The following is a 19,295-nucleotide window of genomic DNA, read 5'->3' as shown; positions in this document are numbered from 1 at the left end:
TGCACCCATGTTCTTGTCTTAAGAGGACACCGTCAACTTGAAATTGGGGAATTAAAACATCCATAGGAAGAGCTTTGCTGGATGCACCAGGCATTTTACACTTGTTTCATTTTGTCTTCCTCATGTTCTTGTGTGAACTGTAAGAAAAAACCTACCCCAACTACATCAGGAAAAAATAATCAGGCAAAATCCTATCCAATGCAGAGAGACCACAAAAAATGAATACACATCTCCGGTCGCTACACAGCTGAAAAAGACATTTCAGACAAAATGATTTCTTTGTTTTCATTTTTAATATTCTTTCAAAAGGGGTAAATGTTACAGGATTATTACCCCACAACATTACATCTTCCACAACTGTGAAAACTGAATGCAAAAATCATGTGGTTTCATGATGCTTGAGAAAGTGGAAAATACATACAAAGTATCTTCAGGGTTAAACTGGATATCAATCCTGTTGTGTACAAAAGACCATATTTTCTTTTCCCTCAGACTACTGTAACCTGGAGAACTGTTTTCCACGTAGTATGTTATAACTTCTTCTGATTTACCTGACTGTTGCTTAGATGTGGTTATCTTCAATAATCCATAGGCTTACACCAACATTAAGCATTACAAAAGAATCATTTTCCTTTGAACTAGTGCACGAAAAGTTAACAAAAATTCTACTTTTGTATTCTGCAAAGAAAGGCACTGATTTATGCATACTTAGAAACCACCACTGAGAGCTACAAACAGCAAAGCAAGGAAAACAATGCAAACACCTCCATAAGCAAAAGTGAAATACGGTCATTTGGGAATTTCTTTTTTTGGCTAAACATTGTGAAGCATGGCTGGGCAATGTTGCATTCTGAAAGGTGAAAGGGCAAGAGAACGCATCCCGTTTCTCATGTGTAATTGCTAAGGTTTGGATTTTTCTGCTTGAGAAAGACCCCATACAAACCCATTAGTTGCCCACAACACACTCTCGAGTCACCTCTTCATTCTACTTCTTCTTTCCCTCCAAGGCAGATGCACGGGGATGAAGGTGAAGAAAACCCCAAGATGACTTCAAACAGATGTGCCATCCCCCGGGCAGATCACACCCTCCTCAATGCTCTTGCTGCTTTAGAGGGTCGGGCAAGAAGGGGACGTGCTCTTTGTCTCTCAGCTGCCTTCTCCAGCTCCCATCACCAGTCTGACACCTCCTCCTGGCTGCACACCACACCGGCATCCTCCTCGTGGGAGCAGTTGTGCGTACCAACCTCTGCGTGGGCGCACTCCAGCAGCGTCTTCTCCTGCCCCGAGCACTGGACGTCATCCAGGAGGATACGAAGCGAGGTCCCTTCCCCAAATTCCGCCTTCTTGCTTGCCCTCACCACATGGGGGAAGCCCAGCTGGTGGCACACCACGGCAGCAGCCGCCGCGCTCCAGCCATCGTCACACACCGTGCCCCATTCACCGTCGACGTAGACCTCCACCCGGCCCCAGCTCCGTCCACGGCCACTGTGGTCCATCAGCCGCACGGCGCCGTTGCGGGGTTTCTTCTTCCTGCGCTGTCCCTTCCTTTCCCCCTTCCCGGGCTTGGGGACCCTGGGGCTTGGTGCTGGGGTGGGGACCAGTATCCTGCTGTTGTTCACTGGGAGTACTGGGATTCGGTCCACCCGGTCCAGGGCTGGCATGTGGGACGTTGCAGGGTCTGGCCTGGTCGTGGTCCTCAGCCGGGGACGTGGCGTTGGTGTTTTCACAATGAGTTCTGTTGGGGAATAACCCAGGAAATTATCACTCTGACATTCGGAAGGTACTGCTTAAGGATAACGATACAAATACAGTGCTGATTTTTGACTGATTTAACTCCTCTCTTGGAATTTGCTTACTTGGTCCTGTTGAGAAGCGAAAACGTTCCCTGTAAGCCAGTATTTCATCAGCTAGAAACGCCTGCTGCTTTTAGTTAGCAGAGATGACTGCACGGCTTAATGCCAACAAAAAAGACTCTTCCAAGAAGGAAACATTACCCAATTTCCAAGCAGTCTACTGGCAAAACTTCAGGATGGACATTAAAGGGTCGGAGCTGGAGTTCCACAGCCAGAAGAGGAGTTCCCCACCGGACCCTTCTCCCCTGCTGAAAGCGCCTTAGAGAGACACACTGTTCCTGCTATTCTCCTCATTACTAATGATGGGATCATTACAAGACCGAGAGCTCCGGCCTCCCCACTGTGCCAGATGCTTTATTCAAGGGGCTGAAATCGCGAACATTCAAAATCAATTCTCTCTGGTAACTGGAATGTGCAAAAAGAAGGGAGTTGCCAGGACAACACATAAAACAGGATTTGGGGTTGTTTTTTTCTTCCTTAGGAAAAAAAAAAAAAGATGCTTGAACTCCAAAGAGCTGAAAATTCCTTACTGTCACAGTTTCCAGGCGTAACTGGACTTGCTTATTCACATATGCTCTATTTTTAGCTTACAAATAAGTTTTAGTTTGTCAGAAGGAAGCAATTCAGAATTATTTGGAACAATAATCAATTGAGCTCTGACAGTGTCCATGCATCTGCAAAGACATCACAACTTTTGGATTATTTCCTAGATTTATCCATTCTCATTCATCATTTGTTTTGTAGAAGAGACAGGGAAAAATACAGTTGTCTTTTCCATGCTTAATATCCACTGCTCTCAAAAGGCAACCTTGTGCAGTGGCTCAGTTTTTGAAAGAGCCTCCCAAATACTGCTATTTGGAGAAAAATGGTATTTCTAGTGTGAAAAGTTTTGCCTTCCCTGGAAGCTGAGGTTCTGAATGCAAGAAGTAAATGGGAAAGCCTTACCTGTGCACACCTCTGGTGCTGGAACCTGATCTGGAAAAGCACTCACAAATTCCAGAGCTCATATAATGGTATGCAGGACTGCACAAAAGATAGCGGTCACCTGGGAGCGCTTTTCACCTCACTCAATCAAGTTGTTATTTCATGTTACTCTTCAGCGGGCTGTTTATTAAATACACTTGCAACAAATGCATTCTCCCAGCTAATGCAAGCCGCATGCTTTGCTTATTCTGTCACATTCACACTAAACACTAACCAAACAGCAACATATTTACAGCTCTACCTCCTTGTTTTCATGCTTCTGAATCAAATTTTTCATGCTTGGTTTTCACCTGAATGTGAATTCAGTTCTCGAAACGCTTAGTGGAATCTCTCCCACTGCTTCTACATTACAATGTGATGAAAACTACCTTTTAAACAAAATCAAAAAGATTTAGTTATATGTATAGCTTAAAAAACTGAACTTTGGACTTGCATAGAGAATAAAGCTTACGAAGAAACAGAGACAAAGCTGGCTGAACATGAAAAAAGTTAATGATGCTTGGAAACTGCATTCACAGCTTGCAAAGGAAAATGTTTCTACAGAGGTGCTGAGTGCTTGGGCATGTCAACAGTTAATAATTACCCTTAGATCTTGTTCCACCCTAAAGACTCAATCTTGAAAGGTGATGAGTGCCCTCATTCCTTTGTGAAGTCAAAGCTGTACAACTCATCAATGATTCAAATGCAGTGTAATGCGATTAATGTAATTAAAAATTAAATAAGAGCAGTCTGACATTAGAGTTCCTACAGTAACACTAACGTCATTACAAAGTCGTTAGAGAACTGGCTACGTACTTACACGTGTAAACAAAACGCATAGAGGAAAAGAAATGTGATGCTGCCTAATCTAATTTTAAGAACTTAATGGTGTATTTAATTCTTTGCATTTAACACAGCACTTGGTTTGCTGCAGCTTCATCTACATCTTTGACTACTCCACTTTTAGCAGCACAATACTTCATTCAGTATGAAGCAATCACGAAGCCCTGGAGGGTTTGGATAAGCCAAAAGTTCACCTGAATGGCTGATCACTCGAGTCTTTTGTGAGCATTTTCTCATCACATACTCTCTCTCTTACAACTAACAATGACTCAAACCTCCTCTTGCTCAATGAGCTATTTCCCAACCCTTTAGCCATAATATCCTTCATCTCCTGAAGTGTTCCTCACTTCCTGAAGGCACTGCAAAAATCATTTATCGCTGAAAAGTGCCACAGAGCACTGGGTCTCGGTACAGAAACAGTCATGGGGAAAGCGAGTTGTTGGTAATGAAACAGTTATTATGCAGCACAGAAAAGGGTAAATGTACAAGGGCAAAAACTGCAGAGATTTCACATGGCTCGGAGAGGGGAAATACCTCCTGCCTTATGCCTTATTTGAACCAACTCCTCGGATTCAAACCAGCTGGCAAGAATTAATTTTGAGGATACTCTGAAGCCTGCAGTTCTGGGTGGTCTCCACGCACAGGGAGAGTGCAAGCTTCGAGTTTGTATTTACTGCCAGCTAACACACACCCATAATAACCAGCAACAATGACACTTACTCTCCTTTGGCACAAACTTTATGAGCTTGCTTTTTACTTTCACTGGCACAGGCTCAACTCGGCATTTTCCTGGTGGTGCTCTCCTGTGAAAAAAGGGACACATACGGCGTACAATTAATTCCTTTCCAGTGGCATCATGAGCCTTTGCTTCCCATTGTTTTTCGATGAATGTAATGCTCACTGGAAAAAAAAATCTGTTTAAATGATCCAAGAAGTCTCTTACAGTAGAAAACATAATTAAACAATCACATATCTCCATTGATCAAAGTCCAAATATTCACAAGTCAATGGAGTCCTCTGGCTGTGTTTTCACTTGCCATTGCTGAATCCATTAAGGAAATAAAACATTGGCAGGTCCCAGCAATCCAGAAAGAGATTAATCAGACTGAAACTAGAAATCACAAAACTAGACAGCGTATGTTGAACATCTGATACAAAGGTCATACTAACGCAAGTTTTCCGGCTGTCTTCAGAGAAGCGAAATAACAGACTATTATTCATACACAAAGCCAAAACAAAATACTTTCCCTTTTATCACAGTCAATACAAACGTGGAAAGCAGCCAGGTGGAGAATAAAGAGGTCTGTGATTTGTCACTGCTGATGACTTGCCATTTTAGTAGTACCAAAAATGCATTAGTTTCAAACAAGAACTCGAAGCGTCTCCTACAGAGGCTTTCTCTTAGAACCACACATTATTTTGACACAGCTCTGTTTGCCATGGAATTACAGCTCACTTCTGAGAAGTTACATCCAGTTCGTAATCACTTTTTCCTATGAAGGTTGCTTGTTAATCTGCAGCTTCTTCAGAGGTTTTCAAACTGGTTCAAAAATGCATGATGCATGTGTTTGGAGGATGTAACTCCTTTGTAATTAGGATTGTTTCCATTTGCATTTCTGTGGAAGGCAAAAAGTTCTTCTTGGTAGTGCCACAGGGATATTATATTCCTACTTGTATGAATTTCCCTGTGAATTCTTTCTTATTCATATTGCTACAGCCTACAGCCTAAAGAAACTTCTTAAAATTGAACTTGTGACTGTCTTTTGACTTCTGCTTTTTTATTTTTGCAAAGGTTGTGTAATACAAGCCTCTTAATACACACTTTACAGGAACTATTCCACTGTGTTAGCTAATGGAAAATGCTCCTGACAGAGGACGAGTCAGAGGAAAACAGGCAGCAGCACTGGGGTCTGTTTCAGTTTGGGGTCCCTTTCCAACATAAAAATAGAACAGTGGTTTGGTTCAAGAAAATGCTCAGATAGCTAAAGCTGTAAATTTAATTCGTTCGAAAAAATAAAAGCAAAGTCTTACAAAGTCCCATCCCACATGTCTAGCTAAAAATATTCTGGGGTTTAGCCAACAATAGCAATGTTTTAAAAACACCAACTTGGAAAAAACAGCTATAAGTCTTCCCATAAAACGCTGCTCTTCCCTGCCTTGCCCAGTCTCAGATACAAGCCCATGGGACCCAAAAGGTGTGACAATGGCCCGATTTCCTTGTCCAAGCCATTTTCCCTCCTAAAACACACAACTAAGACTGTACTTTTTCGACATTCCTTTTTGTTGTCCTTCTGCTTTGTCTGAGCAAGCACAGCAGGGTCATCTCCGGCTGCCTGGGCACGGGGCACCTGGATGCACAGCACCAAGGTCAGGCTTCGCAGCAAGAGCATCCCTTACCTGGAGGTGTCCACCACTTTGTACACCACTCCATGGGGAGCCGTGGCGCTCGGTACGCCAGTAGACATGAAGTAAAGTTCCCCTGGGAAAAAGAACACACACAGCCATGAAAACTCTCGTTGGAGCTTCTGTCCTGCACAGCACAAAGGCACTCGGCATCACAGGTCATAGAGAGTCAAGAAATGATGGGACTGACAGACAGAGGTCTGGCTACCGGAGCAAAGAGTGCAGCTTTGCATTTGGGATTGCAATGAGTGTTCATCTGCATTCCAGCGGCAAAAAATACACTCGGTGAGATGAAACTTTTACATACTGCCTTGAAACATAGCTAAAAGGGGGCCAAAGAAAGCTGGGGAAGGGCTCTTTATCGGGGATTGTAGTGATGGTACAAGGGATAATGGCTTTTAACTTAAAAGGAAATAGGTTTAGATATTGGGAAGAAAATCTTTACTGTGAGGGTGGTGAGGCACTGGCACAGGCTGCCCAGAGAAGCTGTGGATGCCCCATCCCTGGAGGTGCTCAAGGCCAGGCTGGACGGGGCTTTGGGCAACCTGGGCTGGTGGGAGGTGTCCCTGCCCATGGCAGGGGGGTGAAACTGGGTGATCTTTAAGGTCCCTTCCAACCCAAACCATTCTGTGATTCGACGAAACATTATTTTGACAAATTTGCACTGCATGTTCAGTGGAAAAATGTTTAGTGTGTCCTTTAACTTCACTAGTGTAAAACAGTCAAACCCTGAATTCCTTCTGTTGAAACAAAATGAAAGGAAATTAAGACTGTTCACACTCCTTTCTGCCTTTTGCAATGAAGCACTCCTTTGGGGTGAATTACAGGAGAACAAGATTTTGTTTTTGCTTTCTCACAAAATTAAATGTATCTCACAAGAAAGGCATTTGGATTTGTGACAGCTCTGTCAAGCTGCATGGGTAGGGCTCGACCTTCAGCCAAACAATTTCCATCACCATTTACTTGACGTATTTTCTCTTAACTGCATTTCCATCCCTCTCCTCCCACTGTGCAGCAGGGGCCAGGACAAACAGTCCACTCCAACACTCTCCTTCCACATCCCCAGTTTCTCTTCTGGAAATTACCAGGCAGAACTACGGATGTGGGGTCCCTGAAGCACACAGGCTGTCACATGTGCACGCCGCAGACACAGCATGGTACCTGGGGTGTTCCTGGCGTGCTCAGCTGCCAGGGGATGGGGCTGTTGCCTTTCCAGTGGGTGTGCAAGGAGCCAAAAATACAGGTGTCCCCACCACATCAATACATCCACTGCTCCGGCTGGATTAACATTCATCAGTACAACAGCCTCAAAAATAAACATTTCTGTGAAGAAAAGCTTCCTAAAATAAACTGTGTGGTAAACCTGTAAAACCAGGCTGCCTGCACACCAAAGACGTGTTCACATCAGGGAAAAAAAACTCACTCAGCTGTTATTGACAAATTCCTTTCCATTACAACAAAACAAGCACAAGGCAAAACTACCTCTGAGAACAGACTCCAGCCAAATTTCCACTGGCTCTAAAATACCCATTTAAGCCATGTCTTTCTGATTTTAGGGTGAGATATTCTTCTCATCACAGCACTGCAAAACAGCTGTACCTTCCATGAATACTGGCAATTAAAGAAAATGGATTTTAACTCCAAAAAGACAGAATTCCAAATTCAAACTTTTCAGCTAATACTGAATATGGACGGTTTTAATTTCCATTGTAAAACAGGAAAGCACAATGCATATGATTCCCCAACAGCCACTTGGGGAATGGATCTGCACAACTGTACAGGAAAAACAGACATTTAAGAACTGGGCTACAGCACCAGCTCTGCATTTCCCAGTCACACCTGAAGCTACTTAGCAACAGAGCTTTCACTGCAGGGCTCATTCTCTCCCTGTCAGTCTGTCTGTCCACAGCCAGGAGCTGCACACTCTGCCTGCCTATCTCCAGTGCTCAGTAATTAACCACAATGCTGTACAAAGAAAGGTAACGACTACTGGGTTTCATCCCAGGACTGGCTTCTAAATGGCAGTTGAGAATTAAAACTTCCATTTAAAAATTACACTTTTCACAAATACACTGACTTTAGCACTAAGTATCTTACATGCCACTGTATTGTATTTGAAATACAAAGTAAATATGTAAAAAATGTAAAGGTTGGACGTGGTGCTTAGTGACATGGCTTAGTGGGTGATATTGGTGGTAGGGGGATGGTTGGACCAGGTGATCTTGGAGGTCTTTTCCAACCTTAATGATTCCATAATTCTATGATTTTTCACTTCACAGCAGCTCCCTCCTGGAATGCAAAATGTCTTACAAATGCAGCTACATAAAGCTCCACCGAGACTACATCTGCCAGTCCTACGCAGAGCAAAATCCCAACTGACACTAAGAAAATATGCTCCTAAACAGCCCTTTGCAGATGCCTCATTCGAGATGTAACACAGAGCTTTCACTCTGTTTCACTTTGAGAGGCACAAATATTCCAGGTCAGAATGAGCAAATTCCTAATTATTGCCCATTATATCTGCTTTCCTGCACCCATCAGTGGATGGCCTCCCTGGCCTCTTCTCAGGTGTTTCACTCCAAAGAGAAACTGTAAGCATGTCATTCAGAGTGACATAAGTTAAATGATTACCTGCTTCATCTTCAGCAAAAGAGATGATGTACTGATAATAGTTATTGATGAGCCCAGGGAACATGCAGGTTTGTCCCGTCCCCATGCAGATTTCACTGTACTGCCACTCTCTGGTGGTACGATCCTCCTTCAAAGACATCAGGCGTCTGCAAAGGAAAAAAAGAAGAAAAATGATTAAAAAACTTGCACCAAAAAACCAAGAGGATGATTTATGAACGTTAATTAGGAAAACTGAAAGGATGTTTAATGCTTTCTACCCACATTAGCTACAGTATGAGCTGCAGCTCCTCTGAGAAATGAAAAACAAAACAGATACATTAAACACACCCACAACACCTTCTCTTTCAGGGGCAACACAAGCCCTTGAAATAGGGGAGAATTTAAGGGATTTTAATGGATTTTTTTTTTTAATATCTTTGGTGTCTGCAAATGTTGCATCAGAGATTTCGGGGGGGGGCTGTTGTTGTTTAGTTTATGTGGGTTTTTTTTTTCTTGTTTGTCTGTTTTCAGGATGCATTTGTATGCTTTTTTACACTATTTTCTATATTCTAAATGAACACCGTATCGTTGCCCCCTTATTTGTACTGACACAGTGTGAACCAGTGACATCAACAGCTGCTGGCACACGGAGATCACACTCCTGTAGAGCAACGTGGAGCAAAGGCTATATAAAACGTGCCACGTGAGCCCCCTGCCATAAGCTGCCAGGCTCTGCACGCTGCCTGCAAGCAGCACGTAGCAGCAGGCCAGCAGTGGTCACACAGCACCAGCACTCACAAGCAGGTGTAGCACCACTGGAGGACTTCAGCTGGGGGTACAGCTTAGTAAGTGTCTGAAATATTTGCTTACCCACTCATAAAATCACCAAATATGTACAGGCCATTCAAGTTTGGAGACTCGCAGCCCCGATAGACATAGCCTCCCGTAACAGATTTCCCCATTTTGTGTGGATACGCATAGATTGGAAGCACGTCATCTGTCAAAGAGAAAACATATGTGGCTTGCCTTGTGTTGTGTATGATGCAGGCTGATTGTTTCTGTAGATGGTTCTGACTAGCACAATACCATTGGGTTCACCTGAGCACCTTTAATCAAACAAACTGCTGCTGGAGACAAATTTAGTTTGATTTTATCTTTTCTTAAACAAATTCGATAGCCCCATCTAGCTGGCTGTGCCAACAAAGGACAAATCAGCCCAGGGAGACCAGTTGGCATCCCATCTGCAACAGGGGATGAATTCCTGATAAGCCTGAGTGCTCTCCATCAAAACCTGACCATTCATCTGAGCCCTTCTCCCCCCCTAACCAGGCTCTGTTAGTGCTGCTTCTGGCCAGTCTCTAATCAGCCTGCCTGAGTCTGCAGGCTGCTTTCAGACACACCGCATCTATGCGGGAGATGCTTGCCCAATGCAGCTGGGTTTCGGTGGTGAAAGGCAAGAAAAAAGAGACAGGTGACTCCAGACTGCAGGCACTGATGAAAAGATATGTCAGATGTCAGTGTGAATAGCTTCTGTTTCTCTCAAATGGGGGAGCTCAACCTGAAAGGGCCATCAAATATTTATGGTATGGCACAGGCAAAACGTAGCACTGGAACATTCATTGCAAAATAAAGTTAAAACACAAGACAGAAACAAAACAGAGGAAGATGACTTGATTTTGAGGGTGCTTCCTCCTTCCCCCTTTCCCCTTTTGAAACCCCTGGTAACAGGTATCTCCTCGTAGGACCTAACCCTCCTTCTCCTTCTACCTCCCAGCCTTCCTCCCTGCCCCTGTGTTGGAAGCCTCAAGTCACAAACCTGGCAGCTGCACACCAGAGGCATTTCATCTAAAGCAGGTGTTTCCTACGCTTACGCTGCACTTATCACTGTACAGGGGTTGTGGCATTTCACTGTTTTAACAGAAGGGTCTCTAAAGGCATCAGAAATTGTTCTGAATCCCCGGAGACCTCGGTAAAGCACTCACCATGAACGCTAGCGGAGGTGCTGTCACACAGAGAGCGCTAAATGGGCTCTCTGACAACTGCTTCAGCAAAGGGAGCGCAAAAAACCTGCTCTGTGCTCTCAAAAGTTTTATCAAAAAACACTTAAGTGCTCTCACTCTACTTGCAGCTACGTTAATAAATGGAAGGAAGTGCAACAACATCACAGAGCACATAAAAGAGACAAAATCAGAATCTCAGACAGCGCAAACCAGCGCCAGCCCTGCGGCCTCCCTGGATCTACGTGGAGATGCTCCAGCACATGACGCGGTCCAGGCCAGACTTTGTCACACGATACACTGACCTCACACACGCACCAGAATTTAGCCAGCCAGAAAACACCTCGAACCCAAATTTGAAAAGTAAAAAAGAAATTAAAAGTTTTCCTTTTTGGCATAGCTAAAAGGAATCCAAACACAATGTACGTCCAGTTACCTGCAAAGCAGGCATAGTGGTTGGCCAGCTTTCAGAATGCATTTCGTTCTTTTTTTTTCAATACGGTCACTACTTATGAGCTATGGAGAAAAACACAATTTCTCCAAATTTTCTTTGCTTCTGCAGGAAAGCTTCTTGTATGTGGAAAAGATGAAATTGTCCCCCGATATCACAGAATCACTAGGATATCTGACTAACTGTATGTATTGCCCAGAAATACAACAGCTAGCACATTTCATTTTTCTCCTAAATAAAAAAATGGCAACATTTGGACTTTCAGTATTTATCTGCAAGTCAGTTCTGTTCTAGACTGAGCCCATAAAGACTTACGTCTCAAAAATGGATGTTTTCAACCAAGCAGTCAGGCTTTGAAGGCAGGAATTAAAAATGAAGGTGCAGAAAACTGCGCAGTGTGAGATGCAGCTAACTTAGAGATAACTTATATTTACCCATTGAAGAATTGGCGCAAAGTTTTTTGTCATAACAGCTGAATCCTTCCCTTGCCCTCCAGCCGTAGTTTTTCCCTTTCTCCACAATGTCGATTTCTTCATATTTGTTCTGTCCTACATCCCCGCAGAAGAGACGCCCCTTCCCTTCCTTCGTCTGAGGTTCACCCCTGTCAAAGGAGCAGCGCCACATATTTCTCACTCCGTAGGCGTAGACTTCAGGGCGAGCCTGGGGATCATCAATAAAAGGGTTGTCTGGAGGGATTCTGTACAGAGGCCCCCGGTCATTATTGTTCACATCGATCCGCAGCACTTTGCCCAGCAATGTTGATCTGTATTGGGAGAAGAAAGAAAATAAAGAAAGAAAGAAGGGAAATAAAACTAGACCTCAGTTTAACGGGCATTTTCATTCAGAGATGGTTTTTAAAAGCCTTGGGTTTTGTTGTTCCTGTTTTGGAAAACACAAGTCTCTCCATGGGAGGTATGCATGAATATCAGCGTGGTTTTAGGGAAAAAGTAAGCCCGGGACAGAAGACACCCCCAGTTTTACCTCCCCCAGTTCCTCTTCTCAACCTGAGGGCAACAGGAGAGACACGTGGAGCACACAAACTTTTAGGGGCTCATACTTGTTCTGGGCGTTTCCAAAGGTCCCAAACGGATCCCCAGCCATGCCTCCATCTCCAGTAAATATATAGAGATAGCCATCATCGCCAAAGAGCAGCTCTCCTCCGTTGTGATTGGAAGCGGGTTCCTCGATTTCCAGGATTATCCTAACCACAAACAGGAAGGAAGCATTACCTATCGCACGAGTCCTAAGCAAAGGGCACCGTAACATCTGCCCAGTTTGTCCTTGACACATGCAACCAGCTGCGGACCAGCTTTGATGTGTCCTCCTCCATATCCATGTTGCTGAATCTTACTTGGGCACAACTGATTTTCCAGCCTTATATGATTCCGACATATCTTCTGGATTACAGAAACACCACATTGTGTAATAAGGAAAACCTGGGAAATTACATGGCAGGGCATACTTGTAATGATACTTTTCCTCTGATTTTTCCTTCCTCCTTATTAGGCTTTTTTTCTTTGTTTTTCCTTTAGAAAAGGCATCTCAGCTCAAATCAGACTGCAATCTGCAAGGGAAAGGACTCCGGTCCATCTGTGCATCTGTACAGCATTTGGCACGGTCCTGATGGGCGCTTTCAAGGCGACCTAAGACTTTGCAAACATTATGCAGTAGTTAAATTGTTAAAAAGGGAAGAATCCTTAAAGGACAATTACATACACGGGACTCCATGAACTTCCAGAACTGTTAAAAGCACTACCACCAGCAGCTCAGCATATTGACAAAGCAAAGGTTATTCAAAGCAGTGCCAACAACCTTTACCTTCATTTTAAAACCTAATCACCTCTTGATTTTATGGGTTTTGGTTGGATTGTTTTGTTGGTATTTTGTTTTGTTCTTTTTTTTATACGCCTAGCCTCTCTTTCTTCCCAAGAAAAGAGTGAAATACACAAAAGTATAAGCTTATAGAAAGGTAAAGGCAGGAATACATGCAGTGGAGATTCCCAGGTGTAACAGCTGAAGCTTATTTTATTCCAGCTTCTAGAAAAGACCAGTTTTCATGCTGGTCTTTTATTTTTCATATCTGCAAAAACATATGAAAATAATCACTTGTAACACCTCGTCTTTAGTGAACTTTTCCCCTTTTGAAAGCACAGCTAGTTACAGCCACGACCAGACTGTAAACTGTGGGAAGGAAACCAGCCGTGTAATTATCCTGTCACCTGCTGCAAACTTTGCCACTCCTGACCGAGCACACGGGCTGCAGCCGGCAGAAGGAGCGAGGGAGGATCCCGTGTGATCAGAAATGTGGATTTCCCTCAACCTCCCAAAGAAGATGGAAAAAAACCAAAACGCATAGAGCAAGAACCTGCAGGCAAGCAGGCACAATGCACACAAAGCCTCAGCCCGCAGCTCCCTGGTGGACAGCATCTCGGGATGAAGTCAGTGGGAGCCGTGCCTGCACAAACACAGCAGCACCACAGATTTCTAAACAAGACAGCTCGTGGGTTTTGACATCTGCAGGTTTAAGCTGCTGACTGGCCATGTCTACAGGCCCTTCCTGAGGACCACGTCTACATTCTCGTTCCCTGTCGTCTACAGTGCTGCTTCCACTGAATTGCTACAACTGCTTCATAAACCAGCATCCCCCTTCCGTCATCAGCCTATGAGCATTTCTGAGCTAGAATCATCCACTGCTGAGTGATAAGAAAGCCCTAATATAGCCTGTGCAACAAAGTAAAATTCTTAAAACGAACGCTGTTCAAGGGCCTCTTCACAGAGTGGTTCAGTCCTGTGGTTCTGCAGCAGGTTATAAGTCCACAGGCTGCCTCCACAAACAAACCTCTAATTATCTCTGCATATTAATGTGGATCAACTGCAGGGTCAGACTCAAGCAAATAAATTTTCCAATCAAAATGCTCTCAGTAACAGCATGGTGATTTGCATTTTATTTAATTTGCTATTACATTTGTAATGTCACAGGGCCGAGCTCTCATTCAGATAAAGAAACATGGGGACAAATTCATCGCTGGTACAGTATCGCCGAGTTTGTTTCCACCAATTTGGGAAACCTTTAGCTTTGGCATGAATTTCACTCATGCTTTGCAGAAATCTATTGTAAAGGGTAGTCAGGGTCCTCCTTACTATATATATATTTATGTATTTATGTTTACTTACTATTTATATATTTATATATAAATGTGAAATAAACCAAAATTTACTAACCGTAAATAACATTCAATCAAAATTAATTTTTCTGACACACTGAACTGAGACACATGAATGTTTTATTCCTGAGTGCTTGCAGTTCATCCACGGAGGAAGTGTTTTTCCTGTCTCAGTGTGCCAGGCATGGACTTGGGCTAACTTGCTAACAAACTGGAACACAAGAACAGTAACGAGCTAAGTAAGTCTTATTTATTACTAGTCCTTAAAAATGCACATGCTGTCTTCTGAGATCTTAAATACATAAACGTGTGTACAATACCTTTCAGAACCATGGTCCAAAGTATTCATGTCACCGGGAGAAATTCTGAACTCACTGATTCGGATTCTCTCTTCATAACGAACTTCAACCGAATAGTAGACATACACTTTACCAGTAAATTTGAATTTAGGATGGAAGACAATACCTAGAAAACCTCTCTCGTCTCCTTCCCAAGGCGAGGTAAGCACGGCTTCGCTGATGTTCAGAAAGGGCTTTTCGAGCCTGGACCGATCGGGGAGGTAGGTCCACACCAGGCCGACCTGCTCAGCGATGAAGAACCTGTGGGTGCCGTCGTTGGCGTGCACCATTGCAACGGGGTTGCGCAGCCCGTTGGCCACCTCCGCGAGGCAGAGCTGGAGACAGCCCTCTGCATCGGCCGTCACCAGCCCCAGGTTCTGGTTGAGGTTCTCGTTCGCCAGCAGGTGTGGGAAACAGTAGTCCGTGTCCTCCAAGGACAGGTAGCGGCAGAGCTTTGCCATGTTGTTCTCCAGCGCGATTAACTCCGGGTCTGCCGAGAGGTAGCGAAAAATGGAGCGGCATTTTTGCCACACTTGCTGGCAATAGTCTTGGCAAAGTCCCGGTATCGTCCGCACTGGGGTGGAGGGATCCTCGGCGTCATACAAGTGAGCTGCGTACGGAGAGCATTCCTAGAGGGGGAGAGAAAGAGCCTCAAGCCATTTGTGGACCAGATCTGAAACAGCTGAGCAGCAGCACTAACGGGAGAAACTTCACCTTAATTACAAGATGTGTTGTGGTTTATTCGGAAAATACATTAATAGAGGAAAGGATCTTAGAAAGTGGGTTTATCTCAGCATTCACGGAAATGATCATTGATATTCCTGGTGAAAGCTGGCTCCCATGTGCGGATATTCGTTTATTCCCACCATAGCACTAACTCACGAAAACCAGTGATGACATACCTCTTGCTACATCACCCTAGCAGCCTATACTGGGGACAAAGAGACTTTTTTCTCTTGGATCCATACAGCCCCAATCCACAGCCCCTGGGAATGGCTGCAGCACAACCCTAATTTCGAGAGCCTTGGAGATCCACCTGAGGGCTGACTCAAGTCCATATAGTTCGTGGCATTCTCCACTACAAAAACTCCTCCAGACGGACACATTTTCTTTCTTTGCCCCTGCAACCCGGTACTACCGTCTGTAAATTACAGACTGACCAAAGTGACTCGGTTCTGCTTTGCAAGGGCTTTTCCTTGCAATAAACATAAAATGTTTTCCAGTTTCAATGCATCTTCTCGACAGGCATCTCAGAAGTGCTCTCCAAATAATGTAACATGACTCAGTAGAGGCTCGGTTGTTTTCGTAGGGTAGATAAATAACTGAGGCAAGAAATGCAGTGAGAGAAACTATCCTGCCTAAATAAAGTCCGCACTTTTTAAGTCCTAGATGGCATTTCTAAGCAAGACCAGCTTAGTTAAAACAAAAACAAAAGCTACAGGAGCTGCTTAATGCAGATTACAGCACTACTCAATAGCTGAAAAGATGTAATATCCAAGATACTGAAGTATTTAAATTAGCTGATCAGTGCACACAATATTTAATTTTTATTTTATTTTCCATTACATTCCACAATAAACTGAGAGGCCATATAACAGATCATTAGTGTACAGTAAGCTTTCCCCCTGTAATGTCAAGCCATTCATTGCAAAATGAAGGTTATTATGCCTTCAAATGAGCAGCAATTAATGTGGTAAAAAGGAGATTACGTGTGACACAAAACACTGAAATTACATACGCAGATGGGGTAATGGCACTCAGCTCCATTACATGAACCCAGAGGTGTGCCAGGGACAGAAAAGAGCTGCAGCATTTGCCAAGGCAGTTGCCACAACTGAAAATTTGGCCTTAGAAAACCAATTTAAACAAGAGAACCGGGAGCGAGGGCTGGTCGCTTCCCTTTCTGCCTATGGAGGTTTCCCACTCCAAGGGAGAAGGCACCCTGCTTGAGCACCAGGACGGGTCTGGTTCTCTGAAAACCTGTTTCAAGGCGAGCAGCGAGCTCATGCCAGGCTTCAACAGCAGAATTCAGGATTGCACAGAGGTATGACTTCCCTGTCCCTTTGCCACTGCAGGTTGTTCGAGTACAAGAAGAAACACTTGTCAAAATAATTTGATTACATTTGAGAGAAATCACGGATTGTGTATAGAAAGGGACAGAAGTGTACTGAATAATTCACAGAAAACCACTTATTAATTCAGGTATAGGCTATACATTTTATATATAGTGAATAAATGAAAGCAGAGCGTTCTGGAGCAATCGCAGTGCCTGAACTCCCATTTTGTGCTTGTGTGGGCAGAGGTGGAACCATTTGTAGCCACGTCTTGGGCTGGTGATGCACTGAGCTCATCAGAACATTTCAGTGAATCATTTTTTCCACATTGAAATACCTCACTGCTTCTGAACGAGTTTTCAACAGTCAGGTTTCTGACGTACGCAGGAGACTTGCTTATCGTTTCCAGAGGCAGAAAGATTGCTTAGCAGGCACTGCTAACTTGTCTTCTCCTTGCAAGTGGACTTTTGGACACGGTTTCAGGAACACAATCGAAGTTTCTTGCTTTCAGTACAATGTGAGATGAACTGAAAGTCAAACCTCTAGAAGCTCTTGTGGGAAAGGGTTGTCTTTTTTTCTTCACACTTGCAAAAACACAAGAGCTCCCTGCAAAATGCTAAGAGCAGGTTTTCTTAAAGCCACTTTGATCCCATCTGAGCACAGCAAACTAGACTCCCCTGTCTGAATTAATTTAAGATTTACACGTGCACGGCACAGAGCTGCCACTATTCTGTCTCAGGGGCATTTTCATACATAGGAGGCCACTGCTGACGATAGGGTCGAACTCTTTGATCCACACAGACCGTAATCACCCCGTTACCGTACCTGGCCACAGAACATAGCCCTGTGGAAATGTTCCCTGCGCGGGACGGCTGCCACAGAGGTTTCGAGGCCGCATCCTCGGGCATCACTCAGCACCCCTCGTCAGGACTGCTAACACCTGGCACGTGCTGCCAGCATCTCAGGATGCTGTAACCCAGCACAAAGAAACACCCGACGCCGTGAGCTGGGCGTAGCGAGGGGCATGCTTTGTGCAGGCAGCTCCCCTCCTGCGTGTCTTCAGCAGCTCCGAAGATCTGGCCCTGGCAGGCTGCGGAGGCTCTGCAGGACGTACTGCCCACGCACCCAGCTCTCAGCTGCTCACGGGTCAGAGCAGAGCAACATCCCCAGTCCTCTGTCGGACACCCGCCGAGGGCCCCGAACTCCACCGAGAAGCCTGCTGATGCACAGGTGCTCCTGGGGAGCAGCCCAGGAGGACGCGCTGACCCTGAGGCACCCAGATACGGGCCAAGGCAGCCCTGCCTGGCTGCGGGCGCTGCTGCACCTGTGCCCACGCACCGCTGCCCGCGCCGGGCACCGAGGCTCAGGCGGCCGGCTGCTCTGCCCGCCTGAAGTCCCTGTGTGGCAGAAGCCCCCCGTGAAGCCCACGCGCCCCGTGTGGCTGAAGCCCCCCGCCCGGCCCCTTGCGCGGTAGAAACCCCCGGGGCAGCTGAAGCCTCCTTCACGGCCGAAGCCCCCAGCGCAGCTGACGCTCCCCGTGCGGCCGAAGCCCCCCCCCGGTCGTGCCGAGCAGCTCCCCCTCACCTGGCAGAGCAGATCCTGCAGGTGCCCGGCGCAGGCGGCGTACGTGTGCCCGTCGAGGTGCGCGCTGAGGCGGTAGAAGCGCTGCAGCAGCGCCCGGTCTCGCCGCGGCTCGCAGCAGCCGAAGGCTCCGTAGCGGCGGCAGAAGGCGAGGCCCCGCGGCGGGCGGAACGGCGGCTTGAAGTCCAGGCACTGCGGGTGCGGCCGGGCCGGGCCCGGGCCCAGCGCCGCCGCCAGCAGCAGCGCCAGCGCCGCCGGGGCCCCGCGCACCTCCCGCATCCCCGGGGCCGCCGCCGGGGCCCCGAAGCGGCGGGGCAGCGCTCGGGAGCCTTGGGCCGGCCCCCGCCGGCAGCCAGCGGCCGGCACGGCGCGGCACGGCCCGCCCCGAGGGGCAGCCCCCGCCCGGGGCTTCCCCCGGCCCGGGCGGCCGCGGAGGGGGGCGGCATGGCGGGGAGGGGGGTGCGGGCCGAGGGGTGGCGTGAAGGAGCCGGGGGTTGGGGCGGGTTTGCTGCCAGCGGCCCGAAGGCGGCTCGTTGAGTTTAGGCGGCCGGCGGGTGCGTTCAGAAACCTGAAATCCTCGCCGCGGGGCCCGCGCTCCTGCGGCCTTCGGGGGTACAAGGCCGGGCTGGGCTTAGCTCCAGCTCGGGCTGCTCTGGTGGAGCCCCTCGGAGCGTGGCCCAGGCGACGGATGGCCCCCTGTGAAGATGCCCCTCGGCTCAGGACTGCGTGCCCGGCGCGTTGGCCGCACCATCCCGACCCAGCCAACAGAAAACTGCCAACTGCCAGCTCCCTCACCTCGCTGCTTCGCGGCGTGCCCCTTCGGCATGCTCACTCCAAATGCTCCTTCTTGTTTATTTTTTGCATCTCGTGTCATAGTTCACATTATCAACCATTACAACCAAGTCACAAGTAGATGTTCGTGTTTGTTTTTTTTTCACTGTTAAATGCAGCTAGCCACAGTGGACGGTGCATTTCAATATTAACATGCAGACTGTCCATAAAAGACAAAGAATGCAGAGTTCATGCTGACATGCTATT

The 19,295-nt window shown here is 46.2% G+C and overlaps 1 protein-coding gene across 1 annotated transcript; it reads right to left on the bottom strand.

Annotated features, from left to right (window-relative positions):
• Nucleotides 1-274: 274 nt before the first annotated feature.
• On the bottom strand, nt 275-18,625 carry HHIPL1 (HHIP like 1). The gene is made up of 9 exons (XM_083837160.1): nt 18,261-18,625; nt 14,605-15,251; nt 12,178-12,321; nt 11,555-11,883; nt 9,543-9,669; nt 8,694-8,839; nt 6,057-6,138; nt 4,380-4,462; nt 275-1,735 (listed from the first exon to the last, which is right to left on the bottom strand). The coding sequence occupies exons 1-9, from the start codon at nt 18,534-18,536 to the stop codon at nt 1,170-1,172; spliced, it is 2,400 nt and encodes a 799-aa protein (XP_083693286.1). The 5' UTR covers nt 18,537-18,625; the 3' UTR covers nt 275-1,169.
• Between the last annotated feature and the right edge of the window lie 670 nt (nt 18,626-19,295).

This window comes from Anser anser (assembly GCF_964211835.1).
Source record: "Anser anser genome assembly, chromosome: 5".
Taxonomy (NCBI): Eukaryota; Metazoa; Chordata; class Aves; order Anseriformes; family Anatidae; genus Anser; species Anser anser.
The sequence above is the reverse complement of the archived record's forward strand: the minus strand, read 5'-3'. Positions and strand labels throughout refer to the sequence as shown.

Bases quoted from the DNA above. Each gene is read 5' to 3' on its own strand.
- HHIPL1 (XM_083837160.1), bottom strand. From the start codon at position 18,536: ATGCGGGAGGTGCGCGGGGCCCCGGCGGCGCTGGCGCTGCTGCTGGCG. The intron at 12,322-14,604 runs GTATTGTACACA...GTTTGTGGTTAG, and splicing joins TTGGACCATGGTTCTGAAAG to GATAATCCTGGAAATCGAGG. The intron at 1,736-4,379 runs GTAAGTGTCATT...ATTCCCCAACAG, and splicing joins AAAGTTTGTGCCAAAGGAGA to AACTCATTGTGAAAACACCA.